General features: G+C 46.2%; 1 protein-coding gene across 1 annotated transcript in view; it reads left to right on the forward strand.

Moving 5' to 3' along the window:
• Positions 1-22,010, forward strand: part of GRIN2C (glutamate ionotropic receptor NMDA type subunit 2C) — a 1,474,164-nt gene that overhangs the window by 576,860 nt on the left and 875,294 nt on the right. The window contains exon 8 of the mRNA XM_068262140.1: positions 5,344-5,469. Coding sequence (XP_068118241.1) covers positions 5,344-5,469 — 126 coding nt within the window. The remainder of the gene's footprint in view (positions 1-5,343; positions 5,470-22,010) is intronic.

Here is a 22,010-nt window from a genome sequence, read left to right on the forward strand (position 1 = left end):
CAAAAGAAAATAGATTGTACAGTGAGCCAGTCTGCTTGCTACCATCATAAAGTTCTATAATTAACTTCCCATTCCCATTAACTTCCCATCCAGGCATCTGGTACACGTGACATGACACGACGCCACGCTGCTCCGTTTACTTGAGCCTAACGCACTGACTTAATTTTTTTGTAAATGACATTTAAAAAAATACTTTTTTTTTATAAATCACAACGCCCAAGCTGCTCCATTTAATTGATCGCGCATGCAGCACTGGCACATCTAAGGGCCTTACAGACCAGTTTCTGCCCAATCTAACATGGCTGCATGGTCGCATAACTAGTTAGCATGGTGGAGCTCCAGGGCCAGTGGTGCTCAGCAAGATTTTGGATATCCGAACTACTCAGATAATCCGAACTTTTTCCACTATCCGAACTTTGAATAGCAATTCGGATATTTTTTAAAATCCGAATAGACCAGGGATGCCCACACTTTTTCGGCTCGCGAGCTACTTTAAAATTCGCCGAGGCCAGGAGATCTACCGGTGTTTCAAATGCACTCCCCCCCCCCGGAAATGTAGTTAGGTATAGGTCCCTTCAGTATAGGCTAGCCGGGTATAGGTCCCTTCAGTATAGTTTAGCTGGGTATAGGTCCCTTCAGTATAGTTTAGCCGGGTATAGGTCCCTTCAGTATAGGTTAGCAGGGTATAGGTCCCTTCAGTATAGGTTAGCAGGGTATAGGTCCCTTCAGTAAAGGTTAGCCGGGTATAGGTCCCTTCAGTATAGGTTAGCCGGGTACAGGTCCCTTCAGTATAGGTTAGCTGGGTATAGGTCCCTTCAGTATAGGTTAGCCGGGTATAGGTCCCTTCAGTATAGGTTACCTGGATATAGGGCCGGTGGCGTCCAGGTCTTCAGGCCTGGCTCCGGTGGGCAGCGTGAGTGGAGTCGGAACTCGGACGTTTTCCGCCTCTCCACCCGATTGGCTGCGCGCCTCTCCTCTCCTGGATGGCTGCGCGCCTCTCCTCTCCTGAATGGCTGCGCGCCTCTCCTCTCCTGATTGGCTGCGCGCCTCTCCTCCCCTGATTGGCTGTGCGCCTCTCCTCCCCTGATTGGCCAGGCTCTCTCCTCCCCTCCCCTGATTGGCCAGGCTCTCTCCTCCCCTCCCCTGATTGGCCAGGCTCTCTCCTCCAGCGGCCAGCAGCAGAAACTGCGATATACAGCTGCTGGCTGCTAAATTCAATGGGACGCGGCCAAGAGGCCACGATCTACCGATTAGGCAGTCGCGATCTACCGGTAGATCGCGATCGACCTATTGGGCACCCCTGGAATAGACTATCCGAGCAAATTCGGATTTCTTATCTGAAATCCGAAATCTGGGCGGATAGTAAGTTCAGATGAGAGAGAGAGAGAGAGAGAGAGAGACCTCTGAAATGGGTTTTTGCCATTTTAAGAGACGTTTGGAAGCATTTTAAGCCATTTTTAGGTCACTTCCGGTTTTCTATCTGGATATACGAATCCGGCCGGATATCCAGGATATTGGGTTCGGATATCCGAGTTTACTCGGATACCAAAAAGTTTGTATTCGGATATCCGATTCAGATCCAGATATCTGGGTATCCGGATCGGAATTTGATTCGGATTTTGAAAAGGGGTATTTGAGCAGCACTGTCCAGGGCCTCTGTTATCACTGTATTGTTTTTGCACTATTGCATAGCTCTGTGTCTGTGTTATACTCCAAAGGCAGAACACCGTCGCTGACACACAGGTTTGGCCCCTTCTAGTGTGATAGAATTGTGTGCTACAGCTCACATTACACAAGCAGCAGACTACTACCACAGACAGAAACCTGTCAGGGGCTAGGGGGAGGAGGAGACCTTTTGTGACCTCAGTGAGAAATAGGAGCTGACTATCTTTGCATCCATCCTTGTTTAAATAGGGTCTTTCATGCCGTCCTGCCTGTTGAGGGACCCCCGTATAAAAATGGTTAAAGGAGAACGACCTGTACTAGGTGGCAACACTGGTGGACCCTCACTATAAGCACAAAGTGGCGGAACTGGTACGGAGGTCTCACCCCTTTCAAACCGTTAGCTCCTCTTGATGCTTGTATGCCCCTCTTAGTAAGCATACTGTGATGTTCAAGCCCGGTTGAGTGGGATACTCCCACTCAACACATTAACTGTTGTTTGGTTTATTTTGTATTGTTATACCAAAAAAATAATTAAATAAATTCTAAAATACAAGATAAAGTTAAATCAGTTTTGGAAGAGATCTAGAACATGATCCTGGGGCAGAACAATAAAAACAAAAGGGAAGGCTATTCAAAGCAAGGTAATTGTGTGGGCGATGTGCTAAAAATGATGCCGGTTGTTCCCAACACTTAAAGAAAGAACAGTTTATCACACAGCTGAATGGAAGTCTCATGGTGAAGGAACTGCCCGGACAGGAAAGCCAGCTTGTGGGCATATTTGCAGGGTGCTGGCTCTCGGATGGTCCCAGGCCAGTTCTAGTGCATGTGGCCATGGGCGTAACAGTAGGGGATGCAGCCCATGCACCCGCGGGGGGTCCAGCTCGTGGCCATTTTGGGGGGCTGGAGTCTGGAGAGGACGCAGCATGAGGGGAAGCTATGGCCACACTCGGCGGGGAGGGGGGAAGGTCCCCCAGCTTCCTCACCTCGGGCTTTCCCCTCTGCACTTCCCTCCAGCTTCAATAGCTATATAAGTGCAGCGGAGCGGCGGGCAGCGGCAGGCAAACATACCTTCAGTGCGTTCCAGCGCAGTCACTTCTCGCTCTAGTGACTGACGCGACTTCCTGTATAAAACAGGAAGTCGCGTCAGTCACTAGAGCGAGAAGCATCCGGACGCACGTAAGGTATGTTTGCCTGACGCTGCCCGCCGTTCTGCTACACTTATGTAGCTATTGAAGCTGGGGGGAGCGCCGAGGGGAAAGCCGGAGGTGAGGGAGGGGGGGGGACCTTCCCCCTCCCCGCCGAGTGTGGCCATAGTTTTCCCCTCATGCTGCGACCCCTCCAGCCCCCCAAAACGGCCACGAGCGGGCCCCAGGGGGGAGGGGGGCCCGCTCAGAATTTCTGCAGGGGGGCCCGGGGGCTCTTAGTTACGCCCCTGGTTCCATGCATGTGTGCCACAATGCCACAGCCAACTTTTTAAAAGGTTTGCATTGCCCATTAATTTACATTACATCTGCTGCAGTAATGCACTGTGACTTAGCGGCAGCTAAGCAGTGGATAAGGCTCTTCTTAAACAACACGATGCGATAAGTGTGCTAGGCCACATTGCCTTGCATTGTCGTTGCGTTACCTTGCGGTAAAACAGGGTTCTGCAACACTCACTTGCAATGCAAATGTAGAAGGGACCTAAGGTACACATACAAGTCCCGTGTCTCCAAAGTCTGTTTATTTCAAGAATTCATGGGCTGAAACAAATTTGTTATCCCTGAATTTTGATTATGTTCTATGCCAAAGCTCACAGTTCTTTGCAGATATTCTCTCAATCTTTGCCCCCCAACTGATTTCCGAACTGATTTCTTTATCTGTTATGCTGCAGAGGCAGAATGTTAAGCCCTGGATATTTTCATGCATAAAACACCACCATACTATATCCTGTAATGTTAGATTGCACCTTCAGCTTTGCTTCGTCCTTGCCTATTTACTTAAAGCAGATCCGAGATAAAAATTAACTACAATTAACTTGGATATATATTTTATCTACTAAAGTTTAGATAGTTTACACATCTTATCTAGCTGCAAACAGCTTCAAAAGTTTATGATTATTTATTCCTGTGATACAATGAGGGCAGCCATGTTCTGTTTGTCACATTGTCACAGCTGGAGATGCTATCAGCTTGCCTGTGTGTAAATTAATTCCCCTCTCCTCCTCCCTCCTCCCCTCTGCCTCTGAAATCAATGGCTAGTAACCTTCTCCTCCTTCTGCCCAGACTGAGCTCCCATAAGCCCTTGCTACCGTGCCAAGCCACAAAAGGAGCTGTGGGAGAGGCTTGTTTAGTTTAAAGGGAATTAGGGTATTAAAACAAAACAAAAAAAGTATTTGGCTTGAGGAATGCCCTATAAACTATATAAAAGGAACACAATTATGCAATGAGTAAAAGTTTATCTAGTATCTTTAAAGGGGAACTGAAGAGAGAGGTATACGGAGGCTGTCATGTTTATTTCCTTTTAATCAATACCAGTTGCCTGGCAGCCCTGCTGGTCTATTTCTCTGCAGTAGTATCTGATTAAAACCAGAAACAAGCATGCAGCTAGTCTTGTCAGATCAGACTTATAAGTCTGAACCACTGAAACACCTGATCTGCTGCATGCTTGTTCAGGGGCTATGGCTAATAGTATTAGAGGCAGAGGATCAGCAGGGCTGCCAGGCAACTGGTATTGTCTAAAAGGAAATAAACATGACAGCCTCCATATACCTCTCTCTTCAGTTCCCCTTTAAGCTGTTTGGTTATACTTTCAAAATTACTGCAGTTTTAAGTAACCCTGTTGCTGATTGCTTAAAGCTAAACATGTGGTAGCACAATGGCCTCGATTCATAAAGCATTCCCGCATGCGGAAATGCTGAAAACAGCTCACTTTACCGACCACATAGCAAAATCTCTATTCATTAAGGCTTTTTCCGAATGAAAAGCCGACATTCCTGAGAAGAGCGATAAATCACCGCCTTGCGCGGTGATTATCTTAACAAAAGTAGCAAATGTCAATTCATAAAGATTAGAGGAAGCGGTATGCAGACGAGGATTACCGCTACCTCTGATGTGGCGAAAAGCATGTGGAATACATTGCAGTGAATGGGACAGACCTCCCAGGCAGGTCTGCTGCAGCAGAGAGAACACCGCACGGAGGGACTCGGCCAGCTTCTCCTGTTTCCGCATGCGTACCGACAGCCTAACGCTAGCCTACAGCGGAATATCTCCGCACTCCTATCACAACTAGAAACATTTTTATGAATGACCACCCAGAAGGCTGAAATACCGACAGCGGTGTTTCCCCGCACGGATTTACCTTACCGACAGCACTTTTGTGAATCGAGGCCAATATATTATACAGCTTTAAACTCTTGCCAGTATGACTGGCTGTCCCTACTAAGGTTCTCAAGATTGCTGGAGAGGTAAGGGTATTGAAGATTTCCTGAAAGTTCATTTTCTGCCCCCACCGTTGGCATACTTAATAGATAATCAATGTCCTGCCTCTGCACCAATGAAGTATACAATTCAGCCATGGGGAGAAGCTAGCTTTACCACAATTTCATCTTTGAGTAATTTCTATGGGATTGCTTTAAGTTACATACTAGAACTTAAATGAGTGGCCTTTATATAATTATTGCCTTTATTTTATCCCCAGAACCATACAGTCCAGCAGTCTGGATGATGATGTTTGTCATGTGTCTGTCTGTTGTTGCTGTGACGGTCTTCCTCTTTGAGTATTTCAGTCCCATGGGCTACAACCAAAACATAAACAACGGAAAACGTAAGAGAACACTTCCTATGCATAATAGTAATTGTAATTAAACTTGATAAGAAAATGGTACAAACAGTTACAGACAGCATCAAGATCTGGTGCATGACAATGGGTGATTGAGTATTGTGTACGCTCTGGAATTGTGTCTTCAATACAAAAAAAACATTCAAGCTAAGGTCAGTATGAGAGGAGATTATGCATACGTATGGCATTACAGCCATTGATTGACTGATGATGTTATTTCTCAGGGTAAACATTGCTAGTTTTTCACTGAACAACAAAATATTTTAAATAAGTGAAGTCATTTACTAAACTAAAAAACGAAAAAAAATTACTGATTGATTTTGCCTTCATCAAGGAATACATACATTCACATTCCATAGTAAACTTTATTGTATCATGCAGGACATTGCAACAAAAAAATCCCCAAATTATCTCAGACGCAATATCCAGCATGAAATGATTTGCCAGGGCCAAAGTGTAAGGTTGCCTACAGGAACCTCACTTTATGATAAGTAGAAGCCATTTATAAATCTGAAATACTGTATTTGGTGCCTTATAAGATGCACTTTTTCTCCCCCCCCCCCCCCTTCCTCCAAAGAGGATCAAAAGTTTGTCTTATACAGCAAAGGCAGGGAATCCCTGACTTAAAAACAAATCAAATCAAATCAAATATAGCTTTATTGGCATGACCAAGATTCATTACAGGTATTGTCAAAGCAAGGGGAAAAAGGGCAATACCTGTAATGAAAAACACCATCAATACAAGCCCACAACCTGCCGCCACGTCAGGGATTCCCTTGCCTGTGCGCCCACTTTGTCCTTCACCTCTGCTTCCCTCTTCCATGTCCCCGCTACCTCCCCCATGTCCCTGCTATCTCCCCTGTGTCCCTGCTTCCCTCCCCTGTGTCCCCAGTACAGTTCCCTTGTGTCCCTGCTCCCTGTTTAAATGTATAGTGTGTAGCAGCAGGCTCTTACCTCCCCAGCAGCGCCCACCTCTTCACCGCCACACTTCTTTACTCTTGTGTTGACTTGTACTGATCATACTGGTCGCGTTCACTAGAGAAGGAAGTGCTATTAATCACATAAATCAGCACAAAAAATAAGATTATTATAATCAAGAGATGATATAACAATCAAGCATGAGATTTTAATTATTATATAATATATTTATTATTGCATTGCCTTGTACTTGTTGCATTTGCAAGCGAAGGGAACTGATTATAATCAGCCTTGTCAGGGTGATTTTAATTAGTGATGATCGTAATCTGCTAACTACGATTACGCAAAATGATGCGTACATTTTTGCAATTACGCATACACGTAATTACAAATTCGTAATTCAATTGACCTTCAGTAATCATTCATAATTACGCATGAATTTACGCATAATTTTGTGCCGACTTTAGTAGTGAATACACATGGGCCGAACGGTTCGCCGGCGAACGGTTCCAGTGAGGGTCAACTTTGACCCTCTACATCACAGTCAGCAGGCACATTGTAGAAAATCCGGCTACACTCAGCCCTGGAGCCCCACCCCCCCTTATATAAGGCAGGCTCTGGCGGCCATTAGACTCACTCGTGTGCCTGCTGCTAGTCAGAATAGGGCGAGCTGCTGCAGACTTGTTCTCCTAGGGACAGATTAGTCAGGCTCTTGGCTTGTGAACTTGCTCCTGGCTGAATCTAATTGCTTAAATAGCACCCCTCATTCAACAGCTCTTTTCAGAGCTAATCCTGTTGTGTATTTTTTTTCTCTGTGTTGCTTAGACAGCATTGCTAATTCATACTGTGTGTGTGTCACTGCCAGCAGCCCAGCCAGCAGCAGCACATTCAGTGACTACCTGTGTGTGTGACAGGGAGCTGCACATTGTACTACCCAGTACTGCATATACCTAAATTGCCGCCTCCGCCCCCCCCCCGCCGAGCTGGAGGGGTAGTGGGCAGGACGGGGTATTGGGTCTTGCAGCGGGGCCCTCGCCTGGGTCCCCCGATCTGCACTCCCCTCCAGCCTTAAATAGTTAAGAAGCAGCCGCTACTCGTAAGAGGCACGGGCGGGGAGGACTCACCTCTTACTCGTTCCAGCGTGCGCTCCACTGACGTCACTTCCTGCAGCGTTGCAGGAAGTGACGTCAGTGGAGCGCACGCTGGAGCGAGGAAGAGGTGAGTCCTCCCCGCCCGTGCCTCTTACGAGTAGCGGCTGCTTCTTAACTATTTAAGGCTGGAGGGGAGCGCAGATCGGGGGACTCAGGCGAGGGAGGGGGGGCCGACCCCCCTCCCCGCCGCTAGGCCCAATACCCCCGTCCTGCCCGCTACCCCTCCAGCTCGGCGGCCGGCTCTCCGCACCCACGGACGGGCGGGTGCGGCCCCTAGAAATGTGCCGCCTGAGGCAAAAGTTTCACCCCGCCTCATGAGCGGGCCGGCCCTGCTACTAGTACCTTTGTGTTGAGTGAACTCACCTCACTGCATATAACTACCTTTGTTGAGTGAACTCACCTCTCTGCATATAACTACCTTTGTGTTGAGTGAACTCACCTCTCTGCATATAACTACCTTTGTGCTGAGTGAACTCTCCTCACTGCATATAACTACCTTTGTTGAGTGAACTCACCTCACTGCATATAACTACCTTTTGTGTTCAGTGAACTCACCTCACTGCATATAACTACCTTTGTTGAGTGAACTCCTCTCTATATAACTACCTTTTGTGTTCAGTGAACTCACCTCACTGCAAAAAGGTGGAGCAATGGCTGACCTTTGTTGAGTGAACTCACCTCACTGCATATAACTAACTTTGTTGAGTGAACTCACCTCTCTACATATAACTACCTTTTGTGTTGAGTGACCTCACCTCAGTGCATATAACTACCTTTGTTTAGTGAACTCACCTCTCTGCATATAACTACCTTTGTGTTGAGTGAACTCACCTCTCTACATATAACTACCTTTTGTGTTCAGTGAACTCACCTTACTGCATATAACTACCTTTTGTCTTCAGTGAACTCACCTCACTGCATATAACTACCTTTGTTGAGTGAACTCACCTCTCTGCATATAACTACCTTTGTGTTGAGTGAACTCCCCTCACTGCATATAACTACCTTTGTTGAGTGAACTCATCTCTCTGCATATAACTACCTTTGTTGAGTGAACTCACCTCTCTGCATATAACTACCTTTGTGTTGAGTGAACTCACCTCACTGCATATAACTACCTTTGGGTTGTGTGAACCCACTTCACTGCATATACCTAGCATCCCCCCGAGATGGACAAAATGGACAAACCAGGTGGAGGAAGAGGTAGAGGCAGACCCAGAGGAAGGCCACCTGGCACCGGCAGGTCTGTGCGAGATGGTGTTGCTTTGATTTCGTGCGGACCTGGCCCAAAGTACAGTGCTCGAAAGAAGGCACGTGCCATCACTTCCCAAAATTGTGAGGACGTGGTTGAGTATTTAACACAGAACACCTCATCTCCCGCAGCCACAAGCGCTACAACAAGCACCACATCTGCTGCATTTGACACTTTGCAGGAGTTATTTGGTGGTGGTGAAATCACTGATTCACAGCCACTACTGCAACAACAAGAAGAAGGCGCAGGTACACCACCTCATTCGTCTGAGTTAGGTGGCGATAGTATGGACGTAACGTGTGAGGAGGGGGATGAAGAACCACCTGATGTTGGTGCAGTTGTGGAGGTGTCTGAGGAAAGCGAAGCTGGGCAGGAGGATTATGACGACGATTATACGGATGCCACGTATGTTCCCAATAGAGGAGATGACCAGGGGGACAGTTCAGAGGGGGAGCCAGAGAGGAGAAGGAGGAGAAGAGTCCATGAAAGAAGTAGAGGGAGCTCGTCCTCAGAAACAGCTGGGGGCAGTGTCCGGCACCATGTATCGCCAGCTATGGACAGGCAGCCAACATGCCCTTCAAGATCAGCTGCTGATGCCACCGTAGTGCCATCTCCCCAGGGGGGCTCAGCGGTTTGGAAGTTTTTTACCGTGTGTACCTCAGATTGGAGCAAAGCCATCTGTTCTCTCTGCCTCCAAAAGTTGAGCCGTGGAAAGGCCAACACTCACGTAGGGACAAGTGCCTTATGAAAGGCACAAACAGCAATGGGAAGAACACCAGAGGAAAAGCAGCACCCAAAAGACAAGCCACCCTCCTTCTCCTCTTCCTCCTTCCGGTGCATCATCTTCATCCGCTTTCTCCCTTGCACCTTCACAGCAGCCACCCTCCTCCACACTGCCTGTGCCCTTGAGCGGTTCCTGCTCCTCTGCCCACAGCAGTAGCCAGGTGTCCGTGAAGGAAGTCTTTGAGCGGAAGAAGCCCATTTCTGCCAGTCACCCTCTTGCCCGGCGTCTGACAGCTGGCGTGGGGGACATATTAGCTCACCAGCTATTACCATACAAGCTGGTGGAGTCAGAGGCTTTCCGTAAATTTGTGGCCATTGGGACACCGCAGTGGAAGATACCAGGCCGCACTTATTTTTCACGAAAGGCCATACCCAAACTGTACCGTGCAGTTGAGAGGCAAGTGGTGTTATCTATTGCGAAGAGGGTTGGGTCAAGGGTCCACCTGACCATGGATGCCTGGTCTGCCAAGCATGGGCAGGGCCGCTACATTACGTACACAGCCCATTGGGTCAACCCGGTGACCAAAGGCAAGCAGGGAGTACGTGGCTGCGCAGCGGACCAACTTGTGACACCTCCACGGCTTGCAGGCAGGCCTCCTGCCACCTCCTCTCCTTCTCCTCCTGCTACATCCTCTTCACTGTCATCCTCCTCCTCCTCCTTGGTTGAGTGGCAGTTCAACTCTAGCGGTGCTGCCATCTCCTCCTCTCCAGCTACACAGCCCCATCTCGCCAGAACCTACGCTGCAGGCCAGGTACGACGGTGTCACGCAGTCTTAGACATGTCTTGCCTCGAAGCGGAGAGTCACACTGGACCAGCTCTCCTGGCTGCTCTTAACAAAAAGGTGGAGCAATGGCTGACCCCGCACCAGCTGGAGATTGGCAATGTGGTGTGTGACAACGGCAGCAATCTCATTTCCACGTTGAATTTGGGAAAGCTGACACATGTATCCTGCATGGCACATGTGCTGAATCTGGTCGTGCAAAGATTTGTCTCTAAGTACCCAGGCTTAGAGGACGTCCTGAAGCAGGCCAGGAATTTGTGTGGTCATTTCAGGCGGTCTTACACGGCCATGGCACGCTTTGCGGTCATTCAGCGGAGAAACAACTTGCCGGTGAGACGCCTAATTTGCGATAGCCCGACTCGCTGGAATTCCGCTCTGCTCATGTTCTCTCGCCTGCTAGACCAGGAGAAAGCCGTCACCCAGTACCTGTATAATTACAGTAGAAGGACACAATCCTTGTGGCCCAACAACTGGACACTGATGCGAAATGCATGCAGGACCATGAAGCCGTTTGAGGAGGTGACCAACCTGGTGAGTCGCGCTGAAAGCACCATCAGCGACTTGATCCCCTACGCTTACTTCCTGGAGCGTGGCGTGCGTCGAGTGGTGGATGAAGCTGTGGAGGAGCGTGAACAGGAACAGTTACGGCAGGAGGAGTCGTGGGAGCGATTTTCATTTGAACCAGATGTTTCCTCGACACCTGCGGCAGCACAGAGGGGGGAGGAGGAGGAAGAGGAGGAGTCGTGTGGGGAAGGAGAGGAGTCAGACTCGGATGAGGAAGGTGTTTCTGTGGAGGAGGAGGAAGAGGCGGCGGCAGAAGAAGAACCGCAGCAGCCGTCACAGGGGGCTTCTGTTGCTCCACGTTCCCGTGGTATTGTTCGTGGCTGGGGGGAGGAGGAGGACTTGCGTCAGCGGCACTGATATTTCACCATAGCACGAATACAAGGAAAATAACAAACGCTGACTAGAATAAGTATATATTGGTGATGAACCAATATATAACATAATCAAGGAAGACTAGCTAGGATCTAGAGCAATACAGTGTACTAAGCTAGGCAATACAAAATCTCTGCACTAGAAGGAGTACGTATATATGTCCCCGTGGGGAATATATAATCGTAGCTCCACAAGATAACTGAACTAGAAAGTAGCAAGACAAGGAAATATTCACAGTATCAAAGGACCCAGTAACAGCTTAGACAGAGCTGAAACTATGACGGGCAAGGTCTAAAAGGGGAGGCAGACTTTTATGCTGGCATCAGCCAATGGATGCAAGCATGCAAATCTCCACACAGCTGAATGGTAATAATTCAATCCTGAGCTGGCTTGATTACCATTTGCTAGCTGAAAGACTATTATAACAAATGCATGCAGGAATTCCAGGGCTATCTGGCTGCAGCTCAGCTATAGTAAGCCATTGGTGGAATGATGCCAGCATTCTGAGCTGCCCAGAACTGCAGAGCAATTGCAAATATGTGACTCATTGCGAATGCACAACCGAATGCAGGCTGACAAGCCAGAACTGTCCTTTTGCGGCTCCACCGCAACGGACAGAACACGCCACAGGAGGAATCCTTACACGTGCGTGCCTTCATTTGTGGCTTCATGTGCATCATGGCTTTTATCATAGCTTGCTTGACATCAGTAAGTAAATCCTTATCCATTTAAAAAAACATTTTCTCTTGTTATCTGTTCATCACTTTAGTAAACTATTGTCCTCAGCGTCACACTTCTTGAATAGAGTATCAACTTGAAATTTTTCTCCTTGAACTTCATCAGTCGATTACCTAAGGCATGGATTTCTCTCCTAGGCCCATATGCAATTAACTTTTTCTCCTGAGTTTTCTCCTAGGTGTTATTTTCAAACTTATCAATAAAATGCCTTTTAAGCTACCAGAAAGCAAGAACATACACAAAATAATTCTGATAGTCCGTTTACTCCAACTTTTTGGTACTTTTTTAGTTGAAAAGTGCTGGAAAGTTATTTTAAATTGAAGTTGAAAAATTATCTCCTAGGAGAAAACTCAGGTGAAAATGTGAATTGCATATGGGCCCTAGTCTCTTGGTGTACATAACTTGTTCTCTCCTTCATGTATTTAACCTCCCTAGCGTTCTGGACGAGCTCAGCTCGTCCAGCAAAAACTTGCTGAAAGTGTTTTGGACGAGCTGAGCTCGTCAATCCCGCCAGGGAGATTTCCTGTTTCTCTGCACCGCCCGCTGCAATTTTCCCTCATCAGAGGGATTCCCCAGGATGGCTGGATGCCTGACTGCACGCTGTGGGTAGCGATCTGTGCTACCCCCAGCATACAGAACAAGCATCCAGCCACCCTGGGGAATCCCTGTGCAGCTGGCGGGGCAGAGATGTGCTGCGTGCAAGGATTCCCCCTATGTGTGCGGACGGGTGTCCACTCTGTGCAGGGGGATTCCCTATGCGGGCTGGTAGTGGCCGGCGGGGATCCCCTCTGTGCAGCAAGGGGGGGGGTGTCCCGTTCTATGCTGGCTGGTAGTGGCCGGCGGGGACCCCCCTTCTGGGCGGGAGGGTGTCCTGGTCCTTTGCAGGCTGTGGGTGGCCGGCGGGGACCCCCCTTCTGGGCGGAGGGGGGGGTGTCCCCGTCCTTTGCGGGCTGTGGGTGGCCTTTCCCTCCCCCCTCCCATCCCCCATGCAAGCCCCCCCTTCCCCCTGAACCCCTTCCCTCGGTGTGAGTCCTGTTCTACTTACCAGGCTGTCTCCAGCGGCGCCAGCAGAATCCCTTCTTTCTCTAACGCCGAAGTCCCGGCCTGTGACGTTACTGCTACGAGGCTCAGTGACGTCACCAAGCCTCGTAGCGGTAATTACACAGAGCATGAGACTTCGGGGATGGAGGAAGAAGGGATTCTGCGCCGCCGCTGGAGACAGCCTGGGTGAGTAGAACAGGACTCACACCGAGGGAAGGGGTTCAGGGGGAAGGGGGGCTTGCACAGGGGATGGGAAGAGGGAGGGAAAGGCCACCCACAGCCCGCAAAGGAAGGGGTCACACCCCCCCCCGCCCAGAAGGGGGGTTCCCACCGGCCACTACCAGCCAGCATAGAATGGGGACACCCCACAGCCCGCAAAGGACAGGGCCCCCCTCCCTGCCCAGAAAGGGGGTCCCCACCGGCCACTACCAGCCAGCATAGAATGGGGACACCCCACAGCCTGCAAAGGACAGGGCCCCCCTCCCTGCCCAGAAGGGGGGTCCCCACCGGCCACTACCAGCCAGCATAGAATGGGGACACCCCACAGCCTGCAAAGGACAGGGCCCCCCTCCCTGCCCAGAAGGGGGGTCCCCAAAGGCCACCAACAGCCTGAAAAGAACAGGGACCCCCCCCCCCCCCCCCAGAAGGGGGATCCCGACCAAATAAAAAAAAATGATTGCAAAAAAAAAAAGTTTAAAATGATTGGAAATTAATTGAACCACTTCTTGCACGGAAATCCTGGGGAAATAGAATGCCAGGGAGGCTACAAGTCTTCATCAATCCAGGCTTCATTCTTCACCTTAGGCCTTTAATCATCTTGTACATATAATGTAGCTTAGTGCAGTCTTCTATAGAACCAGCTTGATTGCTGTATGTCATTATTATGAACAGTCATCTCCTTGTTTCTCCTGTAGAATGTCTTTCATCCTGTAACTTCTCATAAGTCTTTATTTTATTTTAAAGTTTTATTTTGATGTATCCGCTAATGTAGTTATAGTATGGCAATTTATCACTGCTTAGGTAGAAAAATCTATATTTTCCACATCTTCTTTGTATATGGAATAAAAAATAGAATATTGATGCGTATTTATCAGTCCTCTACAAAAATCTTTACTTTGGCTGTCTTCTTCTATAACTGGATGATCTTGACATCTTAGTCTTGATCTTGAAATCTTGATGTGATGTAACAGTCTCTATTGTAGTTTCAAATGTCCATAAAAACCTTCTTTCACTCATCTGCTTTGTTATAATTCACCTTTTTGCTTCGACACGAGCAATTTCTTAGAGTTGCATCTCACAGACTGTGAGATAACTTGACTCTCACACAGCAAGCATTATTGACCTTGGACTAGGAACATCTTCTCAGTATCTGCTTGTAACATCTGCTTCAAGCAGACACTGAGATGCTTCTGCCTGCATCTTTGAAACCTCTATTTAAAGGTATACTCTGCGAACAAGCCTTTTACCTAAAACTCAGTCCAGATAACTGAGGCCGACTTAAATTATAACAATCTTCTGATATTTTCTATGTCAAAAATATGTCCTCTTCTAGTTCATCTGATTTATCTGTAAAAACTGAATATCTCCTTTTCCATCTTCCAATGCTCTCTCTTCACTCACCTGATAACCTTATTTATGAGTGAAAGAAAACAGAGCACACCTTGGTGCATTAACTTTTTACTTAAAAAAGACACGCAAAATACAGTGTGCAAGTATAAAGTGCGCTTGTCAGGCCTGCCGGCAGTACTCTCCATACTCCTGTGCCTGGCCGGGGCAGCAGGAGCGACGTTGTCAGCGGGAGCTGAACGCGGTGGGTGGGGCCAGGTTGCACTGAAGCCGTATGACGTCAGGACGCATTTCAGCGTAACCACGCCTTTGTCAGGTGACGAAGGTGTGGTCACGCCAAAATGCATCATGACATCATACGGCTTCAGCGCAACCTGGCCCCGCCCACCGCGTTCAGCTCCCGCTGACAACATCGCTCCTGCTGCCCTGGTCAGGCACAGGAGTACAGAGAGAACTGCCGGCAGGCCTGACAAGCGTTTTTTATACCTACACACTGTAAGTGTATCAATTTTGCGTGTCTATTTGAAGTAAAAAGTTAATGCACCAAGGAGCGCTCCGTTTTCTTTCACTTTTTTGCTTAAGACCACTGGCACCACCCAGCACTTGGAGCACCACCTGTACCCATCAGAGCATCAAGGCAGCGCAGGTCTATTTCTATCTCTGGATCATTTATCTTTTAACCTGATGTCTTCTTCTGTCTGGTCTTTTTTTCTTGTATTCCTTCAGGCCCACTTTCCTCTTAGTACTGTCTCGATCATCTCTCAGCTGGTGCGTCAACCAGTGGTCGGAGTTATTAAAGAAGTAAAAGTACTTTTTGGTCCTCACACTTCTCTGGTTACTCCAGTTCCAATTGTTTCTTCTTCAGATGTTTTCAGATCAGAGCTTCTTATAGCATAGCCTCTTTCAATGGCTCGTCTTTATGTTGATATCTTTGCATAGTCTTCTAGCATGTGGCTTTCATCGCTTGTCTTAGCGGGTTTCTTCTTGGTGCCTGCAAGGAATGCTTGTTTGGAGTCTTCTTTGGTTCAGACAAAAGAGATTATCTTGTGAGACGTCCAAGCTTCAGTAGCAACATTTTCAATTCTTCTTTAGTAAAACCTTCTTTGTGTAACGTAGTCACAAAAATAAGTAGAGATTTCCCCCCTTGGGGGTAGAGCTATAAAAATTAAAAACCTTCTTGTTTAATGGTCACTTCTGTATGTTCATCCGTTACATCTAAACATGGCAGCTGCTATATCTGAGTCTTCACTACTCCCTTAGCTTCTCATGACAAAAATTAAAAACAAACAAAACAAATAAAACACTTGAATCTTCACTTAGTGCATTCTTCTTCTATTTCCTTCTTGGCATGATACTTTATTAATGTCTGTATAGGAAGACAGTAGTATTTTTTTTTTTTAATCAACCAAAAAACTGAGATAAGCGGTAAAAAAAACAACCTTTCATTTGTAGTCTAAGAGAAAAAAAAAATCAAGTGTCATATCGCTTTAAGTCTATTTCTGAATAGAGGTTGTGTTGCTGCCAGTTGGAGGATTGTCTTGTCTTCTCCTGTGTCGGCATCTGGTATGCTGCATACACTAAGGATTCTTGATCTAAAAAAAAGTACAAAAATAAAAACAAAAAACAAAAGTTTCTTCTTACATCTCATTTATACCTGCTGTAACTTGTCTTGTATCTGCAGTCTTCTATTTTAAAGAGCCATACGTCTTTAAAACAGGATTTTGCTCTTTTCTTTTTTCTTTCAAAAAGTTTTTTTCTTTTTTCTTTCAAAATGTTTAATTGTCTAGTATAAAAACAATGTTAATTCTCGCTAGCAGAACCTCTTCATATATCAAAAATGTTCTTTGTTTGATAAAAACTGCTCTTTTACTTTTCTTTTTCACTGAGCTTGTCTTGTGTAGCTATACACTCTGCTTCAGTATACTGCTCCAATATCTTCATTTTGTCAGATATATAAAATACATGTAGCACTATTCCTTTTCTTAGGTTCGATAGGCCAAAGTATTTATTTTCTCTTCTAAGTCTTTTCATAGACTATAAACTGAGTGTGCTCATTAACAATTCTCTTCTGTGAGACTTTAAAGCATAAGAATATCTTCCTTCTTTGCTTCAGATTTTGGATGCTTCATATGCATATCCAACTCTATATATGTGTATAAGTACTTTTTTATTCTCTTATCGCGATAGAAAACTATGGTCTATGGTTCCACCATAGAAAGTATATTTCAAGATAACAATCAAGATAACCATCAACTGTTAGGCGCCAACTGTCAAAAACCTGAGTTCTTGCCTTTTTCATGATTGCCTCAGTAAAGGACCAGTCTTTAAAGCGTTGCCATCATATAAATCTGGCATAGCGGGGTCTGAACCCTCTATAACAGTAATTATAGATTGACGGTATGCCTTGAAATGAATCAGAGCACTCAGTATATGATTTTATATAAAAAATTGTATTTGCTTATCATACAGCATATATACAAAATATGAACAGTTCCAAGTAGTGTTTCCTTCCTTAACTTTATTCCATCTTGTCAAGGCTTTAAAGCCAAGCGATCATCAATCTTCTAAGCACATTCAAAAAAGAATATAACAGTTGTGTTATGTAGAATAAGATCAAAAGTAGTCTCATCTGTATCAATAACTGTGTATCTAGTAGCTATGTAAAACTTGAAGTAATCTTCTTAAAGAAATAGCATAAAAATAGCTTCTAAAAAACTTCTTGCTAACGTCTTAAAATAACTTAATGCTTAAAAATTAATAAAGTAAATCACCAGAATATTAAGCATATTACCTCTTCTCTGTCATCTCTTCAGCATCTAGAACCACGTGTGGGAAGGTAGCTTCTGCCTCGTGTGTCTTCTCAGGCAGGAGATTGGTAGGCTAGTGCAAACTATGAGCTTTCAGCTCCTACTTTTATAGTGATTGGATGCAATATGGCTGCCTAATCTGGACTTTCCCTAAATCCTAGGTTCTGATTGGCTGAAACTTCCGTGCATCAAACGCTATCTTTGTTTTGAATACTGTAAATAGTTGACATTTTAAATAACCATAACAGATTTTTGTTTATACATATTGACATTTGGTTAGGTCATTTCTGACGCAGTTAATAATTAAAAATGGATGTCACCAGCCATCTTGTCTGCTGGACTAGATAAGATAGAAAAAACACAGGGACACCGGGAGCCCGATATCGTGTAATAACGTCTCAACAATGGGACTATATGATAGAAGGTAATATACTCACAAAGGTAGGTTGCTTTTGAAGGCAACCACCATCAGCATATGTGGAGAAGTACCGTCTCCACTCGGCCTTTAGGTCGCTGCTCCTGAGAAAAAAGGGGTGCCCTATACCAAGATAGGGACACCCTCCCTAGCTAGTAGGGTATAGAGATTCAGGCAAAAGATAAAGGTAGGAGGCGCCCTCTAGTATAGCATAGTAGCACTTAAATATTTAAGAAATTCACAGGGTAAGAATAAAATTGTCCTACCTGTGTTGATTGATACTCAGGTCGGAATATTAATCAAAGATTTTTTATTTTTTATTTATTGTTTGGAACCAAGCACTTGGACAACGCGTTTCGCAACATCAGTCGCTTCCTCAGGTCAAATAAGCGTGCTTCAAGAAAAACAGACAAGGATGGCGCTCAGAAACATATACATATCACATTAACACATAATGCATATTTCATAGATACAATGTAAAAATGATAAGACATCACATAGAAAATATCGCATAAAATCCAAGAAACCGTATCCTTAAAAAACAACATATGTATAACATATAAAAAATAAAAGTTCCAGATATAATACAATATATCAAAAATAAATCATATATGACTCCCCGTATAACCATAAATATATAGAGAGGGATAGGTGTCATATCTCAATCCGGTAAGGCAGCACGGAGGTAAATTAGACCCATGGGGAGAGAGAAGGAAGGAGGCGGCTTACCTCTAGAGCTATAGTGTATCGCTGGGCGCCATAGTGGGTGCACGAACTGAGCGTCTATATATCTATGTCCGTAGTTCCTAAGGTGGGGTCATGTAATGTGCGCAGGATTGCGTCACACCCTGTAGGACGGATTTCCATCATGTGACTTAGGGAAGAAAGGGCGGAAGTATATGGCACGCCATCTTTCATGTGGCCATATAAGGGGATAAAATGAGGGGCGGAAGTGGTTCCGCGGCCATATGTGAAGGCCGGAAGCGGGGAGGGCTAAAACATTATAGTGGCCATCTTGCGTGTGGCGGTTCAAGCACAGAGGGTGCTGAAGGTATCTGGACTCCTGGGGCGGCCATATTTGTAGAGGCGCTAATAAAGATTAAGTTATATGGCATAAGAAATTGATAACAAGAGGCCTATATAATGAATATTGGACAAATGTATTCTTTTCCAATGCAGATAGTACTATCTAAGGGCAATAATAGTAGTGGATCAGATGAAAATGGATCAGATAAAAATACAAAAATATAAAAATACAAAAATATATAAATATATACAAATCTAAAATTAAAATATATATATATATATATAATTAAAAAATATATTACAGGTAAGAATCGGAGTGTGGGGATACAGGGACAAGCCTATATGCATCAGCACATATTGAAGGGAAGGAGGTAAGGGAGGTGGGGGGGGGGAAGGGAGGGAGAAAGGAGGGGAGGGGGGGGAAAGAGGGGGACGAGAAAGGGGGGGGGGGACATTGTTTGGTCAGGGGTATGAGGCATAACTCAGATTATATATATTCTGAGATCTTAGTAGTTCACCGGTATTTAAAATGAAGGGTGGAAGGTTGAAATTAAAACTAGAAACTACTTCTACGACCTAATAGGTGAGGCTGGATTCCCTATATACAATATATATCGTATATTGCGGTTGAGGGCTGGGCTCCTGGGGCGCCTCTACAAATATGGCCGCCCCAGGAGTCCAGATACCTTCAGCACCCTCTGTGCTTGAACCGCCACATGCAAGATGGCCACTATAATGTTTTACCCCTCCCCGCTTCCGGCCTTCACATAAGGCCGCGGAATCACTTCCGCCCCTCATTTTATCCCCTTATATGGCCACATGAAAGATGGCGTGCCATATACTTCCGCCCTTTCTTCCCTAAGTCACATGACGGAAATCCGTCGTACAGGGTGTGACGCAATCCTGCGCACATCACATGACCCCACCTTAGGAACTATGGACATAGATATATAGACGCTCAGTTCGTGCGCCCACTATGGCGCCCAGCGATACACTATAGCTCTAGAGGTAAGCCGCCTCCTTCCTTCTCTCTCCCCATGGGTCTAATTTACCTCCGTGCTGCCTTACCGGATTGAGATATGACACCTATCCCTCTCTCTCTTCCCCCCTACTGTCCCTCTCACATTTCTGGCCGTCCTAACTAGCCTCCCTGTTCATTACCTAACAGGGTCTCCCCACCCCACACATTGACTAACTCCATAGGAAGGGAGAGGGGGGCCGGTCCACATGACTGCCCCCTCTATATACCATCTTTTATTTCATCTGCACTGGACCTGGGTCCATTTGAGATCTGTCTATGCTAATGGTTGTATTTTATACCGTGACCCTAATTATTATATTGGTGGCTAAAATACTTTCATACCTCTCACCTGCATGTATATAGATCTAAGATATGTTGCTTTTATTATATATTTATGGTTATACGGGGAGTCATATATGATTTATTTTTGATATATTGTATTATATCTAGAACTTTTATTTTTTATATGTTATACATATGTTGTTTTTTGAGGATACGGTTTCTTGGATTTTATGCGATATTTTCTATGTGATGTCTTATCATTTTTACATTGTATCTATGAAATATGCATTATGTGTTAATGTGATATGTATATGTTTCTGAGCGCCATCCTTGTCTGTTTTTCTTCAAGCACGCTTATTTGACCTGAGGAAGCGACTGATGTCGCGAAACGCGTTGTCCAAGTGCTTGATTCAAAACAATAAATAAAAAATAAAAAATCTTTGATTAATATTCCGACCTGAGTATCAATCAACACAGGTAGGACAATTTTATTCTTACCCTGTGAATTTCTTAAATATTTAAGTGCTACTATGCTATACTAGAGGGCGCCTCCTACCTTTATCTTTTGCCTGAATCTTGTCTGCTGGTTGACTTATTTGCCCCAGACATTTGGACTTTCAAACATTAAACAATGTCATTTATGACACATTTCTGATAAGGTGTCCTTCTGCTAATTAGTTTGGAACGTGTCTGTCCTTTCCCAGACATAAGTTTGGTCAGGTTGACACTTAGGCCCGGTTCACATTAGCGTTCCAGGTCCGGCTTCCCCGGACCCGGAACGCTCCGTACACAGCGGATGGTGAATGGATACATTGTTAATCAATGTATCCATTCACACTCGTGCACCGTCCGGATCCGGATCCGGTCCGGGAACGCAGCTCCGGGACGGTCCGGCTTTTTTTCCAACATGCGCTATTTTTCAGTCCGTCCCGGTGAGGCTGCGGACCCGGTCCGGATCCTGACCCTTCGTATGCGGCCATGCTGTGCAATGGGAAACAGATGTTTCCCATCACACTGGCAATAGGACCGGATGCTTCCAGCACCGGTCCTATGCCACTTGGGGGGCCCGGACTACTCGCCGGTATCTCCCATGCTTGCAGTGCCTTTCCGGCACTGCAATGTATCTAGTTCCAGCTACTTTATTGTAGCCGGAACTGATACATTCCGGATCCGCAACTTGTGCCGCCTTGTGGCCACCGCAGAGACCCGTACGGTCTCTTTGCGGCCACCGGACCCGGACCCCCGGACACTTGCGGACCCGAACCGCAAGTGTGAACGGGGCCTTAAACAGAGTTTTCAGCAAGTTAAGGCTTATTAAAACATATAGGGCTTCTAATGTACTTATGTGAATATAAAGCTTATTATATAATTCTCCTTAAAACAACTAATCATGCCTCCTCGGGATCAAAAAATTGTTTGCAGGATAGAGGGGGAGGAGCTCGCCATGCGGAAGTGAGGGAGTGTAATCCGCAGCTCCCGACTCGGCGTGGAGAGAACCGCCATTTAGAGAACCCCCAGTGTGTCAGTATGCGCGGCCAGACTAGGCGCACATAGTGCGGCGGGGTGGAGCTGGATGACCCGGCGCCCGAGGAGAGTGGAAGACGAGTGGCGGATGGAGGACCGGCAATGAAAGGCTGCTAGTAGCAGTGAAAACCTGGACACGTGTGCAGGCAAAACACAGGCAATGGCAGAGAGAGAGGTCACAGCAGGGAGGAGAAACGGCAGGCATCCCCGGAGTCCCCTGGGCAGTGGAGCAGACTGCAATACACCGCAAAGTGGAGAGGAGAGGCGGTGAGAACTTTACCATC

Source organism: Hyperolius riggenbachi, chromosome 12 (genome assembly GCF_040937935.1).
Source record: "Hyperolius riggenbachi isolate aHypRig1 chromosome 12, aHypRig1.pri, whole genome shotgun sequence".
Lineage (NCBI taxonomy): Eukaryota > Metazoa > Chordata > Amphibia > Anura > Hyperoliidae > Hyperolius > Hyperolius riggenbachi.